Here is a 16,179-nt window from a genome sequence, read left to right as displayed (position 1 = left end):
CCGGTACACTGTTGCTCAGCAATGTTTCCACAACAACAAACACACAGCAGTCTCTGAACTCGCATTGGGAGTTTTGTTGAAGTTGGATGTAGTCCAGTTTGTTGTCTAATGAGCGGACACTTGCAAGCAGGATTGATGGAACAGGTGGCCAGCTAGCGTTAGCTTTCCACCGGCACACTCTTTCAACGTTCCCCGCTGATGATGTCCCTTTACCGGCCAGAGGCATCGAGCAACACTGCTAGTCTCCATAGCAGGCGGGCGAAGCTCGCGTAGTGTGTCGAGTATTCCGTCTGTAATAAAGTGTCCTGCATATTCTCCGATCTGTACCAATGGTCCCGGTGGTACACGTGTGCGGTAGTTTGAATGCACATAATTGTTGTTCTAACATTTCCTTCGGGATGAATAAATCTATCTATCTATCTATCTATCTAAAAGTTTTCTGCTGAGAAGCCAGTAGCGAAGATTCAAGATGGCTGACGCTCATTTTGCTTCGGAAATCTTCAGAGAAAGACAACAGTCCAACCCCCTATGGTCGGGTTGAAAACATGCGGAAGTAGCTCCTACTACTGGCTGTAGTCCATTGCCTCTGGGCAAAAAAATCTTCCGATGATGCAAAAATCATCGTTTTACGTCATCGGAAGATTTTTTCCAGACCCACAATACAGAGATCTCTCGTCTCAGGGGGACATGAGGGAGGGAAGCACAGTCATTCAAAAATACTACCATGTTTCTGCTGATACAAAGCTTAATGCTAAATCGGTGAAGTATCCCTTTAATGCTGAAATATAGATATTGCTACTGTATCAAGAGGCTGCACATCCTAAAAATAGGTTGTGTAGAGCAGTGGTTGTGTGGTTCAAAAGATCCTCGATGTCCAAAATAGTCTTGAAGGAAAAGCAGCAGCTTCTTAGTTAGAAGCCAGTTCATGTTTAAAGTATTATTTTGAAGTTCCCAAATTTCTTTCGACATGACCTCTTGGCAATTGTATTCCACTGTATTCCACTGTATTTTTTTTTTGCAGTAAATTGTGACATTGCTGTCATCTCAACATTACAGTCTATAGTAGTGATTTGTTTAAAACAATGATGTTGCAGTTGCTACTTAAGATTGTTAATTGATATACAGTAAATATGAGAAAATAAGGGAATGTTAATTCTGTTCTTCATTTTTTTCTCTTAACAAATAAAAAAAAACGGAAAGAGTACCGTTAAAGTACCTGATAGATAAGCAGTACATGTATGTGTAAGAGAAGTAGTACTGTTCCTAAAATCCTACAGTAACAATGCCTATCCCTAAGCATCCGTGTTGATGCTGTCAAACACTGAATTTTAAGAAGAAAATAGATAAAAGCTCACACTGATGTTAAGACGCTGATGTTATGTCTTTTGAATTTTCCATTCCTCTGAGTGATGATTGAGTAATTCACACCAGAGCTCAGAGCTCACCAGGGACTGCCATAAAGCAGTCTTACAAAAGAACGTACTCTCAAGTTTTTGAGATCCTGCGCTTCATCTCCTCGCAACCTCGTCCGACAGAATGGACGACAACGAGTGGGGTCAGCTTGTAACTCAAAATGAGTACAGCAGTGATGTATTTGAAAATGCACTTTATATGACACATACCAGAAGAGAGCGTGAGAGTGCCTGCTTTGAGAAAAGAGACTGCTGATGTTCTCTTGCATTTTTAATTAATTTCATCCTTACACTTCACCCCCACTGCACCCCTCAGCTGCCAAAGCTCTTTAGCAAGTGAAACACTGGGAGAGATACTCTGCATCACATGGCTGCTGAAAAGGCTGCAAGATGACACAGCCTTTAAACCAGAACCATATATAGTCCGTGGTGTGTGTGTGTGTGTGTGTGTGTGTGTGTGTGTGTGTGTGTGTGTGTGTGTGTGTGTGTGTGTAAAGAATAGAAAAAGAAAGAAGATTTAAGCTTTACAATTATGTAAAAATAATAAAAAACCTTATACCCCAAGTGCCGCACCTCCAGTCACCAGTCCGTCAAGCTCCTGAAGTTCGTTGACACCACCCCCGTTGGACTCATCTCTGGTGGGGATGAGTCCGCCTACAGGTGGGAGATTGACCATCTGGTGACCTTGTGCAGTCAGAACAACTTGGAGCTTAATTCTCTGAAGGCAGTGGAGATGGTTGTGGATTTCCAAAAGTACACAGCCCCACCTGCCCCCATCACACTGGGTGACTCCACAGTCCACACTGTCCACAAAAAAAAAAAGCCCAGCAAAGGATGGCGTACTTCTACACTGCCATCATTGAGTCCATCCTCACCTGCCCCATCACCATCTGGTACGCTGCGCAGCATGCTGACACAGCCAACAACAAGGGCAGACTGCAGTGTATCATTTGCTCCGCTGAGAAGGTGATTGGCTGCAATCTGCCATCCCTCCAGGACCTGTACTCCTCCAGGACCCTGAGGCGGGCAGGAAAGATTGTAGCCGACCCCGGACACAAACTCTTTGAACTACTCCCCTCTGGCAGGAGGCTGCGGCCCATCAGGATCAAAACCTCACGCCACAAAAACAGTTTCTATCCGACTGCAGTGGGCCTCATCAACAAGGCCCAGGACCCCCACTGACACGGTCTCATGATCCACTCCTGACTTTATTAACGCACATCCTTACTATCTCCCGTCTTGCACATTTTTCTGTATTTGTACTATTGTGAACGTTTACATCACCTGGACAATAATTTGCACATTCTTGCACAACTGTACAGTTTACAGTGACACATTATTAAAATGTTTAATCATGTTTTTCATATTTTATTGTAAATTTTCTTATTTTTATTTTTTATATTATGTCTTTATACTTTTGCACTGTGTATATTGTTATGCACCAAATCATCATTGTATTTGTATGTGCAAAACATACTTGGCAATACACTGTTTCTGATTATGATTTAGGATGAGACAAATAAAGTTTCCTTTTTCTTAAAACATTGTATGGAGCGTATACAATTTTAAAGAGAAATAGTTGTTTTTAAATGTTTCCTTCGACAACCATTACATAGGCTTTTGTATATGTTAGCACATTAACTACAAATTGTGAATATGGTCCATTACTGGTGACCCTTTTCTGAACTGTTGAGAGGACAGACTTGTTAGATAATTTTCTTAACAATTTTTATATTAATAATGTCCTACCTTCCAGGTAGCCCCATTTGCAACCTCAGCACTCCATGCGTTACTATGTGATTTGGTCATATAGCATTGCTATTCAGGGTGAAAAAAACAGTTATTTTTACTATATTTTTCCAGCAGCGGGGATTTCATCTTCAAAGGTGTGTCCATGTAGTCCATCTGGAATTAGGAAATGTGTACCTGGGTCAAAACAAATGTTTAAATACAAAAAATGTCCATAAAGTTACTAAAAACGCAGCTTTTCGTTTTTCGCTGTACAAGCTGTCCAATTCGTTTCCCACTTTTGAAGATGCAACCTGTTGCTGGAGGTTGAAGGAAACAACACTACGTAACACAAATTTTGGAGTAATGTCACATCACAGACCTTGTAGCCATATAACATTTAGCCATTTCATTTCAATTTCAGATATTGTATTGTGATTGTCGGTAAACATTTTACTGATACGTTCAGTGTTAGAGTAAGATATGTTAAGTAACATGACCAACATTCTGAACAAAGACCACATTTATATTTGTTTTTATATCAGTATAATATTACTGTTTAGGAACTGTCAGTCTGCTCAGAGGCTCTGCAACAAAGATGAAATTTCTCACACTTGGTCATGTAGTAGAACTTAGTTGGAATATTTAAAATATTTGAAAGAATATTCATAAAGCACCTGCATCAGGATCACCACAAGATTATGTCACCAACATAAAGTGCATGGCCGTTACTTACAGTTTACTGCCATGAAACTAGAGCCATTAGTCTTGTTCTGGCAAAAATTGCAATGTGCTTCAATTTCCTGAACTATGTGGACACAAAAGACGTATGTTTAGATCAGGGGTGTCAAACTCAATTTCACTAAGGGCCACACTGGAAATGACGATCACAATAAGAGCCAGACATGTTGAGTTTATTGACATGCTTTTTTAACAAAAAAAATTCAATTGACTTGTATTATCGCATGTCTCATATAGCTTTCTCCCATACAGTTTGGTCGACATAAAACCCTAAAAAAGTCAGCAAAAAAGTTTCTAAGCCATCGTAGAATTTAGCAAGTCATGAAAGACAAACATTACATTGTTAAAAGCAGCTACCACCCAGCCGATTCACCACAACCTGTTTCACAGCCTGAATATTAAAAAACTCTCTGCTTCTGCGGGGAATTGTGAGTCTCAAAGTCGGCAAATCTGTCAAATTCTGCACGGCAGTGTTGCATAATTACAGTAGGAAAAACAGTTTCCTCATTTTTTTGGTCTGGGCCGTTAGTATATGAAACCACTTTATTGTTTGATCATGATTAAAGTTTTCATTGCCCTAATCCCTCATTTAAAACAAAGTCAAAATGGTTAAGCTTGCCTTAACCATTAAAAAAAGAAAATAGGGAACGGTGTTACGGCTGAGAAAGTTGTGGACAAACTTGTCATACACATAATCCTGTTGCTGCTGAATGAAGGGAATGTTCAACATTCATGACCAGCTGGCAAATGTGTGCCTGAGACTTTATGTTAGAATTAGAGTTGTTAAATAGGTAGAATAAGTGGTAACAGTGAGGGAACGGCTGTATTTCAACTTAAAGTCTTCACAAATATCAGAACACAAGGTTAGCCGCATGTTGTATAAGTTTGTGTGTGTGTGTGTGTGTGTGTGTGTGTGTGTGTGTGTGTGTGTGTGTGTGTGTGTGTGTGTGTGTGTGTGTGTGTGTGTGACAATATAATGTCATCTGAGAGAGCATGTATCTGGTCTTCACACTGCAGTAGATCCTCAAGTGAAGACGGAATCTCATTTCCTCTCGGGATGAATTGATGCGCAGAGCTAGCAGTCCGTGTAAAATTGACCATGAAAGTCGCTCAATTCAGATCAAAGTCAATCCAGTCCTCTTGCCTGTTCAATAGCAGCAGTGTATTAGAGGTTGCAAGGCTCTGGGGGACTTTCTCCCCTCTCCCAACTCCATCCAGTGACCAACGACGCTGAGATGAGGCGTCTGGGTGACGGATGAACAATTGTGGATACATATAGATATGCATAAAAGATGTATTGCACATAAACATTCAAACCCATCCATTTGTGATATCATTATTTAAAAAAGGTTAAGCCTTTATTGGGTTGAAATTCAGGTGTTGCAGCAACACAAAGACATAAATAAGTACAGATAAATACAGGGAGTATATACAATTAAAATAAGAATAAATAACAATAAAAAAATTGTACAAGAGCAATTAAACTTCTATTAAATTAAACTAGAATTAAAACTATTTATTACTCTGTACATCTTACTCTGTGAAATATGCCATTTCATATTCATCTGTATATCAGTATATATATATATTCTCCCCACATGTAAATATTCACCTGTACAATAAGCCTTTTTTCATATTCATATGTATATTCATCTGTATATATATTCTACACACCTGTAAATACATGAAGTGTTTATAGTGTACATATTACCTTTATTACTCTCTTCTTATTTTTATTCTTCTATTTCCTATTTTTGATTCTTTTTTTGTGTATTTTTTTATCCTATTTATATTTAATGTGTATTTTTGTTATTTGTTGTGCTGTATTGAGCTGCTGTGACTAGTGAATTTCCCCATTGTGAGATCAATAAAGTCTATCTTATATTATCTTATAGAAATTACAGGTAAAATAAGCTGAATACGTACCCACAAATACAGTCGTACTTAAACGAATAGTGCAATCAAGCAAAGTGACTTTGTGGTGTCGTAGTATCAAGGCAGCAAAGTATAGTTAAAACAGGGCTCGCCACGCATCTTCCAGCAGCATGCAGCTAAATCAGGCGCAAATTATGCAAAGCGTCTTATGTTTCAACACTACTGTGTCTTCATCATCAGAGTCAAAGAGGACAAGCACATATATAGTCAACTTACAACAGGTGTACAATTCTCATTGGATAATTGGTTGAACAGGATTTCAATCTATTGGATAGTAGATCCAAAAGTGGGAGTTTCCATTGTTTGCAGTACAGTATATATCAACAAGTCCTCCAAACCATACAACGACATAGGTAGTTTATTCCTACCATCTAATATGACCCATAGGAGCGTTTCATAAATTTAGCGCCCCTGGGGGAGCAAGGAGATACGACCCACCGAAGTGTTTTCCGTCCTCATTTCTAAACCAGAGAATGTAACGGTCACAGTTTTAAACGCGTCAATAACATTGTGAAACAGTTGTAGTTTGGTTACCTTTAGGCACAAAAACTACTTGGTTAACTTAAAAGATTGTGGTTTAGGTTAAAATCAGGACATTTGTTACGTTACTTTATTTACGCATGTGACGTATAGAACAGGATGTAATTCCTGTTTGTTCCATAAAAGAGAAAGAAAAAAAAACACTTTTTACTTTCAAATGGGACACGAACCCTGGTCATGGGTGAAAGTCCAGTGTTTGTTTTGTTTGACATAAAATCTGATCTTAAAATAACTCGCTCCGCCCCGTGATTTTGATCAGCTCCAAAATTGAATGGATTCTTCCTTGGCCCAGGCTACATTATAATGAATACTTTTAATAGTATTGTTTTATGTTATAATATAGTATACTATAGTATATGTATAAAAGTTATTATTAGTTATTTATATGTTATTATAAATTATACTATAGTATTATACTATAGTAAAATGTATAACAACATACATGTTTAATATAATATGTGTATTTGGTTTTAAAACAGAAGATCAACATGTGGTCGAACTTCTTTATGAAATGGAGAAGGATTCAGAGGGGATTTGTAGGCAGTGCATGTCCTTTTGTCCTTTACGGATGGTTTGTTTGTTTTCTAAAGAAAATGCCAGTACTTGTCTCGATCTATTCCCTGGCAACCTTCAGTACAGTGTTTTTCAATGTCATTCAAAGCTAACAACACTGTCCTTTTACTCATTGCATCCTATTCCATTTTGAAGTGCTACGTTGGAACCACTGAACTGAGCAAAAGTTCACGTTGAATTGACTGATATGTGTGTTAATCTGCCAACATTTTTTTGTCACGCTTCACGCCGTGCGCTTAGATCGTTAAAATAGGCCATACGTCTTGTCTCGTAGAGTTTAGATTCTCTGCCCAAGCCCGAGCCCGAACTTGGCCGATATTTCCCGACACTATCCTCGGGCCGGGCCGGGCCCTTGATCAAGCATTTTTTTATCATTACTTTATTAGCCTAATTTGGTGGGGAGAAAGCATGCCATAATAATGTGCAGCGTCTCCTCCACTCGCATGCATTACACCATGCCTGCTGTGCTGTATTGTGTAGCTTAAGTGCAAAAGGAAAAAAATAAAAACAGGAGAAATAACTTTGAGCAAGTTTGGAGGAAAGTCGGAGGTATGGAACCATTTTAAACAAGTCGTGGGCAGGGACAACATACAGTATGTGTCGGCTTTGTCGAGTGCATTAGGCTAAGTGTGGCACGCTGCTCGCCTATGACAGCAAAAGAAAACGGGGACTTGGATGATGAACAGACACATAAAGCAGGCTTGCCATGGCAAAAAAGATAGTCAGCCTTCAATGTCCTCTTTTGTTACTTCTCCAAGCATACCCCTGAGGGTGAGGCAAGCCCTCACAGAGAAATGCGTTGAGTTGTTTTTTTACATGTCAGCAGTGTTGTAGTACTTAAGATCAGTATTGTCTCAGAATCAACCACAAGTTCACACTATCTCTACTGTGATTGGATGTAAAGTTCCTTCAAATGCAACCAATACCTATTTCGCATTTTGAATGCGAAATTTGTAACTGTTAACCCCCTCTTGGCCCAGGCTACATTATAATGAATACTTTTAATAGTATTGTTTTATGTTATAATATAGTATACTATAGTATAAGTATACAAGTTATTATTAGTTATTTATATGTTATTATAAATTATACTATAGTATTATACTATAGTAAAATGTATACTAACATACATGTTTAATATAATATGTGTATTTGGTTTTAAAACAGAAGAGCAACATGTGGTCGAACTTCTTTATGAAATGGAGAAGGATTCAGAGGGGATTTGTAGGCAGTGCGTGTCCTTTTGTCCTTTACGGATGGTTTGTTTGTTTTCTAAAGAAAATGCCAGTACTTGTCTTGATCTATTCCCTGGCAACCTTCAGTACAGTGTTTTTCACTGTCATTCAAAGCTAACAACACCGTCCTTTTACTCATTGCATCCTATTCCATTTTGAAGTGCTACGTTGGAACCACTGAACTGAGCAAAAGTTCACGTTGAACTGACTGATATGTGTGTTAAAGCTGCCAAAAAAAAATTGTCACGCTTCACGCCGTGTGCTTAGATCGTTAAAATAGGCCATAAGTCTTGTCTCAACCTCGATACAGTCTGGTCTTTGTGATGACTTGGTCTCCATTTAGGTGGTCTTGAATACGACACTGGCTTACAGTACACCAATCTAACTGACTGCACTATATGAACCTCACGTTATTGTACTTCTGGAATAGGCCAAAAGATAGTGGTAAAAATAGCTACATGAATGTAATTGGAAGGTTTCCATCCAGCCTCTTGTAGCTGTCGTGTCCAGCCAGTCACAAAAGAACATACAGGTTTGGTCATGATTTTCTGTCTGCTTCGATTTTTTTAATCGACTGGATGACATTCTGACATGAGCAGCTTATAAAATGCAACCCAAGCAGTCTACTAATGACAACTGACACATTAACTAAAAAAATCTATAAAAAAAAGTGTTTGATGTCAAATTAAAAATGAATATTTTAAAAGTGAGAAATATTTATTTACAAATCTACAAAGAATTTGGGCTTTTGATTAAAACATATGACGGTTTTTAGAGCCTTTTTAGTCAGCTGGATTAAAGTTAAGAGTTTAATTGCAAAAGACTAAAAATCACATCAATATCCCTCAGGGTAATATAATAACTTTAGAAAATGACATGAAAGCTGTTAAAATTCATGAATGTCTCAAATGCTGGGTGAGCGTAAAGGATTGTCACTTTGAAAAGAGAAATGGCATGTCGAGCTCAGTATACAGCACTGTGCCAAACATGAAGTTGTCATAATATATTTGAAAGCACACAATGGTCTTTTTAGATTGCGAAATTCTTTCAGCAGCTGGAATCTCTCCAGGTTCTTGCAGCCAACTCTTTTTTTTAAGCAATTAAACCACAAAACAATATAAAGTACATCCCCTTAATTGCCTGAAACATTTTTGTTTGAAGGTAATGTTCTAAATATCAGGAAATATTTAAATTGTATTCAGCTGGCTAATTAACATGAATGTATAACAATCTCATTGACTCCAGTGTTGATGCAACAAACTAAAATATGCCTGACTTCAGTAGACCTTAGAACACTTTTCCACAAAAGCACGTCTGCAATGCCTCACTTTTTTCTTCCGCATCGGAAAAACTTCATGTCCGCATCACCGACTCAATCAGCATTTTGTTTGTTTCCACTGTCTAGAACATTTAAGAGGAGGCCAGATTGATTAATGGCATTTCATTTTTCCCAGCATGCAACGTGAGAAACCCTAGAGTGTTCTGATATATGTCCTCTAATTAGAGCGAGTCAGCTAATGAGCCTCGTTTGGGCTCGGAAAACTAATAAAGGAAGTCTAACGCAGAGGTGATGCCCTGTGGCAATTATATAAGTTACCAGACAAGCAGTTTTTTTTCCAAGTGCTTAACATTGTTAAGTGTCTTCATTACATGAGATGAATTTGTCAGTTACAGTCCTCAATTGATCGAGATTGATCAGTCTAAAGACACTTGTACCAGCTGAGGAAAGCCAGCCGGTAGGTCTTACTCATTGAAAGCTTGTTAAATAATTAAACAATGACTAAAATCTGTTCCTCTAAAAAATTTAACCTTAGTACAGGTATATATTCTGTTGTGGACATTTGTCACCTTAGTTTCTTTAATAGTTTGATAGTTTAGTTAAACATTTAATTGGTCATTTACTAAATTAGTTTGTTGACAGTTTGAGCTTATTCATTACATGCAAATTGTGCAAACATAAGCAAACAGATAGATGATGACATTTTTGTTTCCATAAATCCTACTAAAAGTTTATTTATTAAGTTGGCAGTTGCGTTTATGTCAACTCATCACAACCTGAGTTCTGTTCTGTTTAGTTTGTGTCGGCCTAGATCTTCGTTGCATATTTTGTAGATTGTTTCTCAAATTTTTGGGTGAATAAAACTCTGAAAATCCACCTGTCACTCCTCCTGCCTGCTAGCTCGTTCCCTCACAAGCAGCATGTGATTTAAGGGACGTGGAAAATTAGCATTTTAGGAATTACACCTTAAAAGCAATGTAGCAGCAATCTCCCATTTGTAGATGCAAAGGATCTGCTGTCAGAAATGGCAGAAAAAGCATTTATTAACGCCCCATAGGCATATAGGCATATCTCATTCAATCATCATTCAGTCTGATGTTGTGTGCCTGTTAGCCAATTTGGAAGGGAGGTAGTGACTGATGTATCCATTGTGTCATTGTCATTTTTAGTTGACACAGCTGCCCGATCAGTTGCTCGGAGCAGTTAGCATTTCTCATGTCGATCAAATAAATATGCCAGTTGTTGCTTCTGTAATGTTCAGTGAGTGCGTGGAGTACGCGTGGCCGAGCAGTGTGGAGGGACCAAATGGACAGCGCAGGAGAAAGAGAGAGAAAGAACAGCTGAGAGGGAGTGCATTAAAAGGAAAAAAAAAGAAAAAAAACAGGAGGAAAGTGCAGCTTAATGCTGCAAAATTATATGTTCATATGTGACATGGTTCGTGTTTAAATGACTTTCTTTAAAGACTTAATGCTATGTGGTAGAGCAGGAGATACATATGCATTGAAATAATATTGAAAATAAAGACCTGTATAGTCTTTTCTGTCAAGTACCTCCACTTGCTCAGCTTCATGATGATCAACAGAAGTCAGAGCTCTGAAGAAATGCCAGGTGCAAAACCAACACATGACAACATATTTATTCCTGTAGCCTTCTCATAGAAGTGCAATTGACTAACTCATATACCCGACACTTAGCTGTTTTTAGCAATTGTGAATTATTTTAAGCAGTTTTTGTGTAAACTAAAAGTACACTATTACAATGCACTACTGTAATAAAAGAAAAAAAACATTTCAAAAGAACGCTTACAGTATACGTGGTCTTTTGTGAACACTTGGGGATTGGCCTGGGCTAACAAAACTAAAAAGAGAAAATCTATATTTCTGTAATGTTTTTCTTAAAATTCCTACATTGTTTTTTTCACAGGAGACATTTTGACATGTCACAATAGGAAAAGCACAGTTGGTGGATTCATTTCACTGTGCCCCTTTCCGATGCAACCGGTCCTTAAGAGGTTTTGTGGTGCTATGCCAATATTGCGCAACTTCTGCCTTTCTGACAGACAACAGTTATTATTTGCACAGTTACGAGAGGTCTTGGTCAGGAAACGATGATGACCAATTCTGTTATTATTCTGGTAAAGACAGTCTGTGACAATCTCACAGGATATGAGGCAGGTGTGACACACCTACTGTAAAACTTTTAAGGATTACCATCACAGCCAAAGCCGGTCTGATATATACTGTGTGACCCCAACAAAAAGTCCAGGACGTATTGAGTTTTGGGGAGGCTGATGCTAAAGTATCCTGAACTGATTGCTGCAGGGCTCACTGTTGCTCAGCCGATGGCAGCGAGGGACAACATAATCCTCTCAGTGTTGAATGACTCAGTATATACTTCTAAATGTGTTTGAGTCATAAAAAATAATGGATACAATGTACAGTCTTCCGTGGTGTTCAGTTTGTTTTGCTCTAGGGCACAATATGCTGGAGAAATGCTGACTTCTCCCAGCAACATTTTGTTTTGTTCATCCTTAGAGCAATCACAGTAGTTCCATAATTTCTCCACATCTGTTCCTTGTGCTGCAAAACAATATGAAAGGCCTTGGGAGAGGGATCACTTGGGTGGGGAGTTTTGAAGCATATAAGAAATCTACAAAGCTCATTGACACAGGAATGTAACACGGTGGGAAGAGCCACTACTTGCATAACATACCTGAGTCATTACAGTTAAGTGAATCAAGATGAGATGCATTGTGGGTAAAGTAGGCACTAGGTTTTTACAATGATGAAGAATAAAATAGAATTTGTAGAATAAAAAGACGAGATCTCTGGTTCCGCAACAACTATTATGATACTTAATGATACATACTGTCTATTGCAAGTCTTATATGAGTGTAATGCCAAGGGGAGTACTATTTTAATACAGAAAAATGTTTACACTAATCTTTGAATGCTTAGAACTAGCTTTATCTCAGTAAAGCTCCAAACACTGTCATGTCCAGTGCTCATATTTTGCTCATTTTCAGTTTCATAATTGTATTAAGAGGTTGTACCTGAATAGGTTTACATGGTTTAATTTTCAAAAAACATCATATTTTTGTTTTCACCCTGTGTGTTGAGCTGTCTGTTTTAGCTACCGAGTGAGGCATCTCACTTCTGTTCTTATCTTTGTTGCGAGTCGCACATGCGCAGTACCTAGGTAAGGACTGCTAGCTAATCAGAATCAGAGTATGAGGGCGTGCCACGCTAGCAGCTAGGCGAGCATTATAACGTGTGTTACAAAGTGACGCACGTTCGTCACGGAAGTAAAGGCTGGACTACAATAGAGCTGTTTGGAGCAGTTTCTGAACAGTGTTTTCTCTGGAAGATGGTAAGTCCCTTTGGGGTGGACTTTGGGCTTTCTCACTTTGTAAACCTATAACATGCACAAAAAAGATATATATCACAATAAAGGAAAGAGAAAAAGTCAAAAAGCATGATACGAGCACTTTAAAGCTGCATTCATTATTTGTTGACCACTAGGGGGCAGGAATACATCAAAACCAGCTTACAGGCAACCCTATAAAGGCTTATAAGGCTGTTTACCACACAGAGCAACAACAGCAGCGTCCTATTTCAGCAGTTTGGGGTTCACATTTTGGCAACAGCTGGATTGTAAAGAACCTTATAAGTGATCAGTCGAATCTTGAATTTGGTCATGTGTGTTTCAGGACAGATGTGGGCAGATGATTCTTGCTGCCGCATTCAGCAGCAGTTTCTTCATCGACAGTAACCTAAACTGTTTGACAATCAGACAAAAGAATAAATAATTGATTAAAGAACACAATAGACTGTGACTAGGAAATGCTCCTAAGCTGTTGAGAAAAAAAGAAACCTTGTCAGTTTTGTTTGTGTTTTTTTCTTGACACAATAATCTCTACTCTGTCGTACCTCTAAATACCTTTTGTAACACGTGCTTACCTCGACTACATTTTAATTACAGATACATTTGATTAGATTGAGTGAAGTTTGAAACGTTGGCTCACATTTCACCCCACACATTTACAGTATGACCATAGTCTGTTTTCTTCCAGTTAGATGCATGACTACCAGTACATCTCATGTCATCACCATATAATATTTCTTGCAAAGGCTTATGGATTACGTACCTAATACTTCTAATTATACGATTTATAATCTACCACAAAGATAGAATAACATTGATTTGAATGACTCCTCAAATGATGTGCAATCACTAGACAATGAGTATGACTCTGAGCTGGCATAAGAACACATTAATGAATTGAACAAATAACAATGGAGTATTGTACAACACATGAAATGAATTGCATGCAATGTATTCATGTTGAACTAATAAAGACTGGTTATAATTTAATAATGATGGTATTAGAGTGATTAAACCTCATTACCATTAAAAGTCATCACTAAGGGTCTGGTGAATACCATTATAATTAACTGTCCAAGATATAGCTACGTCTCCCAGTGACACAGTCACAGTGTAAACAGAGCAGGAGCTCACAGATCAGCTGCTAGGAGACCCTAGACATTTAGGGTACAAGCTGAAGGTTGAACAACACACGGAGAGCTGCCCAGCCTTTGTGTTAATAGCACAGAAATAAAGAAAAACAGATCACTATTTTTTATCTGTGGAAGGAGCCTACACATACAAAACCGAGCATCACGCGTGGTTTTGTTTGTTCGCTGTTGCCAGGCAACTACAGAAGAGCTGACGATCTGCTGTCAGTCACACGGCCAGCTGTTGTTTATTGTGCTTGGTTGGTTTGATTCGGCTACACACGTATTATATAAAATAGGAGAATGGGTACAAAACAGCTTTTATTTGCTTCCAAGCTGCAGTGGTTCCCCCAGAAGGCCCATCTCTGCATTGATACATCTGGCGAACAGAGGAAAGAAAAACAAAAACAATGAGCCAAATTTGTTTCAACTCGGGGTGCTCAAGGCACTCTTCCAAAAATGCAAGGTGGCTAAAGCAGAGAAATGTTAGATGCAGCAAAACCGGGGGCAAACGCAGTGTTTATGGGGCCTCAGGAAAAATATATTCTCCTCATCCCTCCCTACCCTCTACTGTCACCCTACACTTCGACAAAGGTTCGACAATCTATCTTATAATTCATCAGTAAGAAGAGACATATATGCTCAGGGAAGACAGCATAATAAAGGCTTCTTACTCTGTCATTGACTGCAATTGATGCACATGTTTATCTTCAGCATTACTGACTTGAAATGCTGACTGGACTAGTAAATGTGTTTTGTCACCATCATGGTCATGAGTCAGAGGAAATAGGAGTCTCCATCATAATGATCATCATCATCATCATCATCATCATCAACAACAACAACGCTAATGTTACTGAACTAACAACATGTCTTGTTCCAGCAGCAGGCTGCTCTTTAACTGACTGTAGAGAAAGGAAAAAGCCTTTATATTTAACTTACATTCATGCTCTCCATATTGTAAGGTGTATTGAACATTGCAACCTCCAGGGGCATCTATCATGACAGAAGAAGTTTAATCTTGTCAATGGGCGATTTTAGACCCTTTTTAGGGGGGCTCAAGCCATTTTCATCTCAGCCCCCCTAAAAAATAACAATAATAAAAAACTTTTTTTTTTTAAATCAAATTTGGTGTTTTAAGTTAGAGTTTGCAAACTTGTCTGTTAGTGACAGAGGACAAACAATTACAGGTTCAAAGGGCTTAAAGCACCTGTAACCCCGTCAAGGAAAGGGTTAACAGAAACGTAGTTTGGGCCTATTGGAGGTGGTTGTGCCAGACTCCCGCCTTTGGCTGAATCTGTCTAATCTGTCAGAGGAAGAACAGAAGAAGTTGGTAATTTTTTAGATTAGAACCCAAATTGAAACGTAAGCAACTAAATTAGCTGAATGTTAGAACATGGGTCAAATTAGTCATTTTTACTGTGACTTATAAAGTGTCAGGTTTAGGTAAAAATGTTAGCTGACGCTGTTGTTCTGTAGCTAGCTCAGAGATTATCGGCTAATGATGTCACATTCTCATTAGGGGCTGAGCCCCCCTAAAGGTCTGATCCTAGAATCAACCCTGATCTTGTCCTTTTCTCTGCCACAGTTGTGTAATTGTTACAAGAAGCTCAGTCAAATACGTCTGCTTCTTGTGAATACATGTAAAATGACAATTCATTTTTTTTACAGAGCCCCCTTTGTGAGTTCCAGGCAGTTGTCCTTAAGTGTGCCTGTGTGTCACTCACATAATATGCCAAAGTGTCACTCACTCTCTTTACAGCCTTTAGCAGCTCTATTGCTAAAAACGTGTCTCGTATTATCAGTTCCGGGCTGAAGAACTGCAGGAAAATACAAAGTAATGGCTATGGACTAAAAGGCTCCACACCATTAGTGACCAAAGAGGCATTAAAGTGTTAGAGCACAGTAGCCGACAGTTAACTCAGCCTAGAGAGACTTTGCCCTCAGTTCCTAAATTCAGCTACATTGCAGCATGCCGTACACTTTCCCATCAGGCCGTAAAGTGGTTATCCAAATGTATAGGGGGCTGTGGAGGTGTATCTCTGCCGTGTCTTGTGTACAACTAACTTACCACCCACGAACTTGTGAGAAGATTGCTGCATTTGGGATGTTCTGTTCTGTCAAAATGAGTTTATCTAGTAGCAAAGTGATTTATTCCACCATGTCAAAGAGAGCTCAAAATCATGATGATGAGTGAAGAGAACAGGCTGTTGAAATTATAT

General features: G+C 38.6%; 1 protein-coding gene across 1 annotated transcript in view; it reads right to left on the bottom strand.

Moving 5' to 3' along the window:
* Window positions 1–1,292: 1,292 nt before the first annotated feature.
* The window catches only part of LOC144520179 (transmembrane protein 26), a 43,297-nt gene continuing 28,410 nt past the window's right edge, over window positions 1,293–16,179 (bottom strand). The window contains exons 5-6 of the mRNA XM_078253846.1: window positions 1,986–2,215; window positions 1,293–1,321 (exon numbers count right to left, since the gene is read on the bottom strand). Of these exons, the coding sequence (XP_078109972.1) occupies window positions 1,293–1,321; window positions 1,986–2,215 (259 nt within the window). The remainder of the gene's footprint in view (window positions 1,322–1,985; window positions 2,216–16,179) is intronic.

This window comes from Sander vitreus, chromosome 7 (assembly GCF_031162955.1).
Source record: "Sander vitreus isolate 19-12246 chromosome 7, sanVit1, whole genome shotgun sequence".
Lineage (NCBI taxonomy): Eukaryota > Metazoa > Chordata > Actinopteri > Perciformes > Percidae > Sander > Sander vitreus.
The sequence above is the reverse complement of the archived record's forward strand: the minus strand, read 5'-3'. Positions and strand labels throughout refer to the sequence as shown.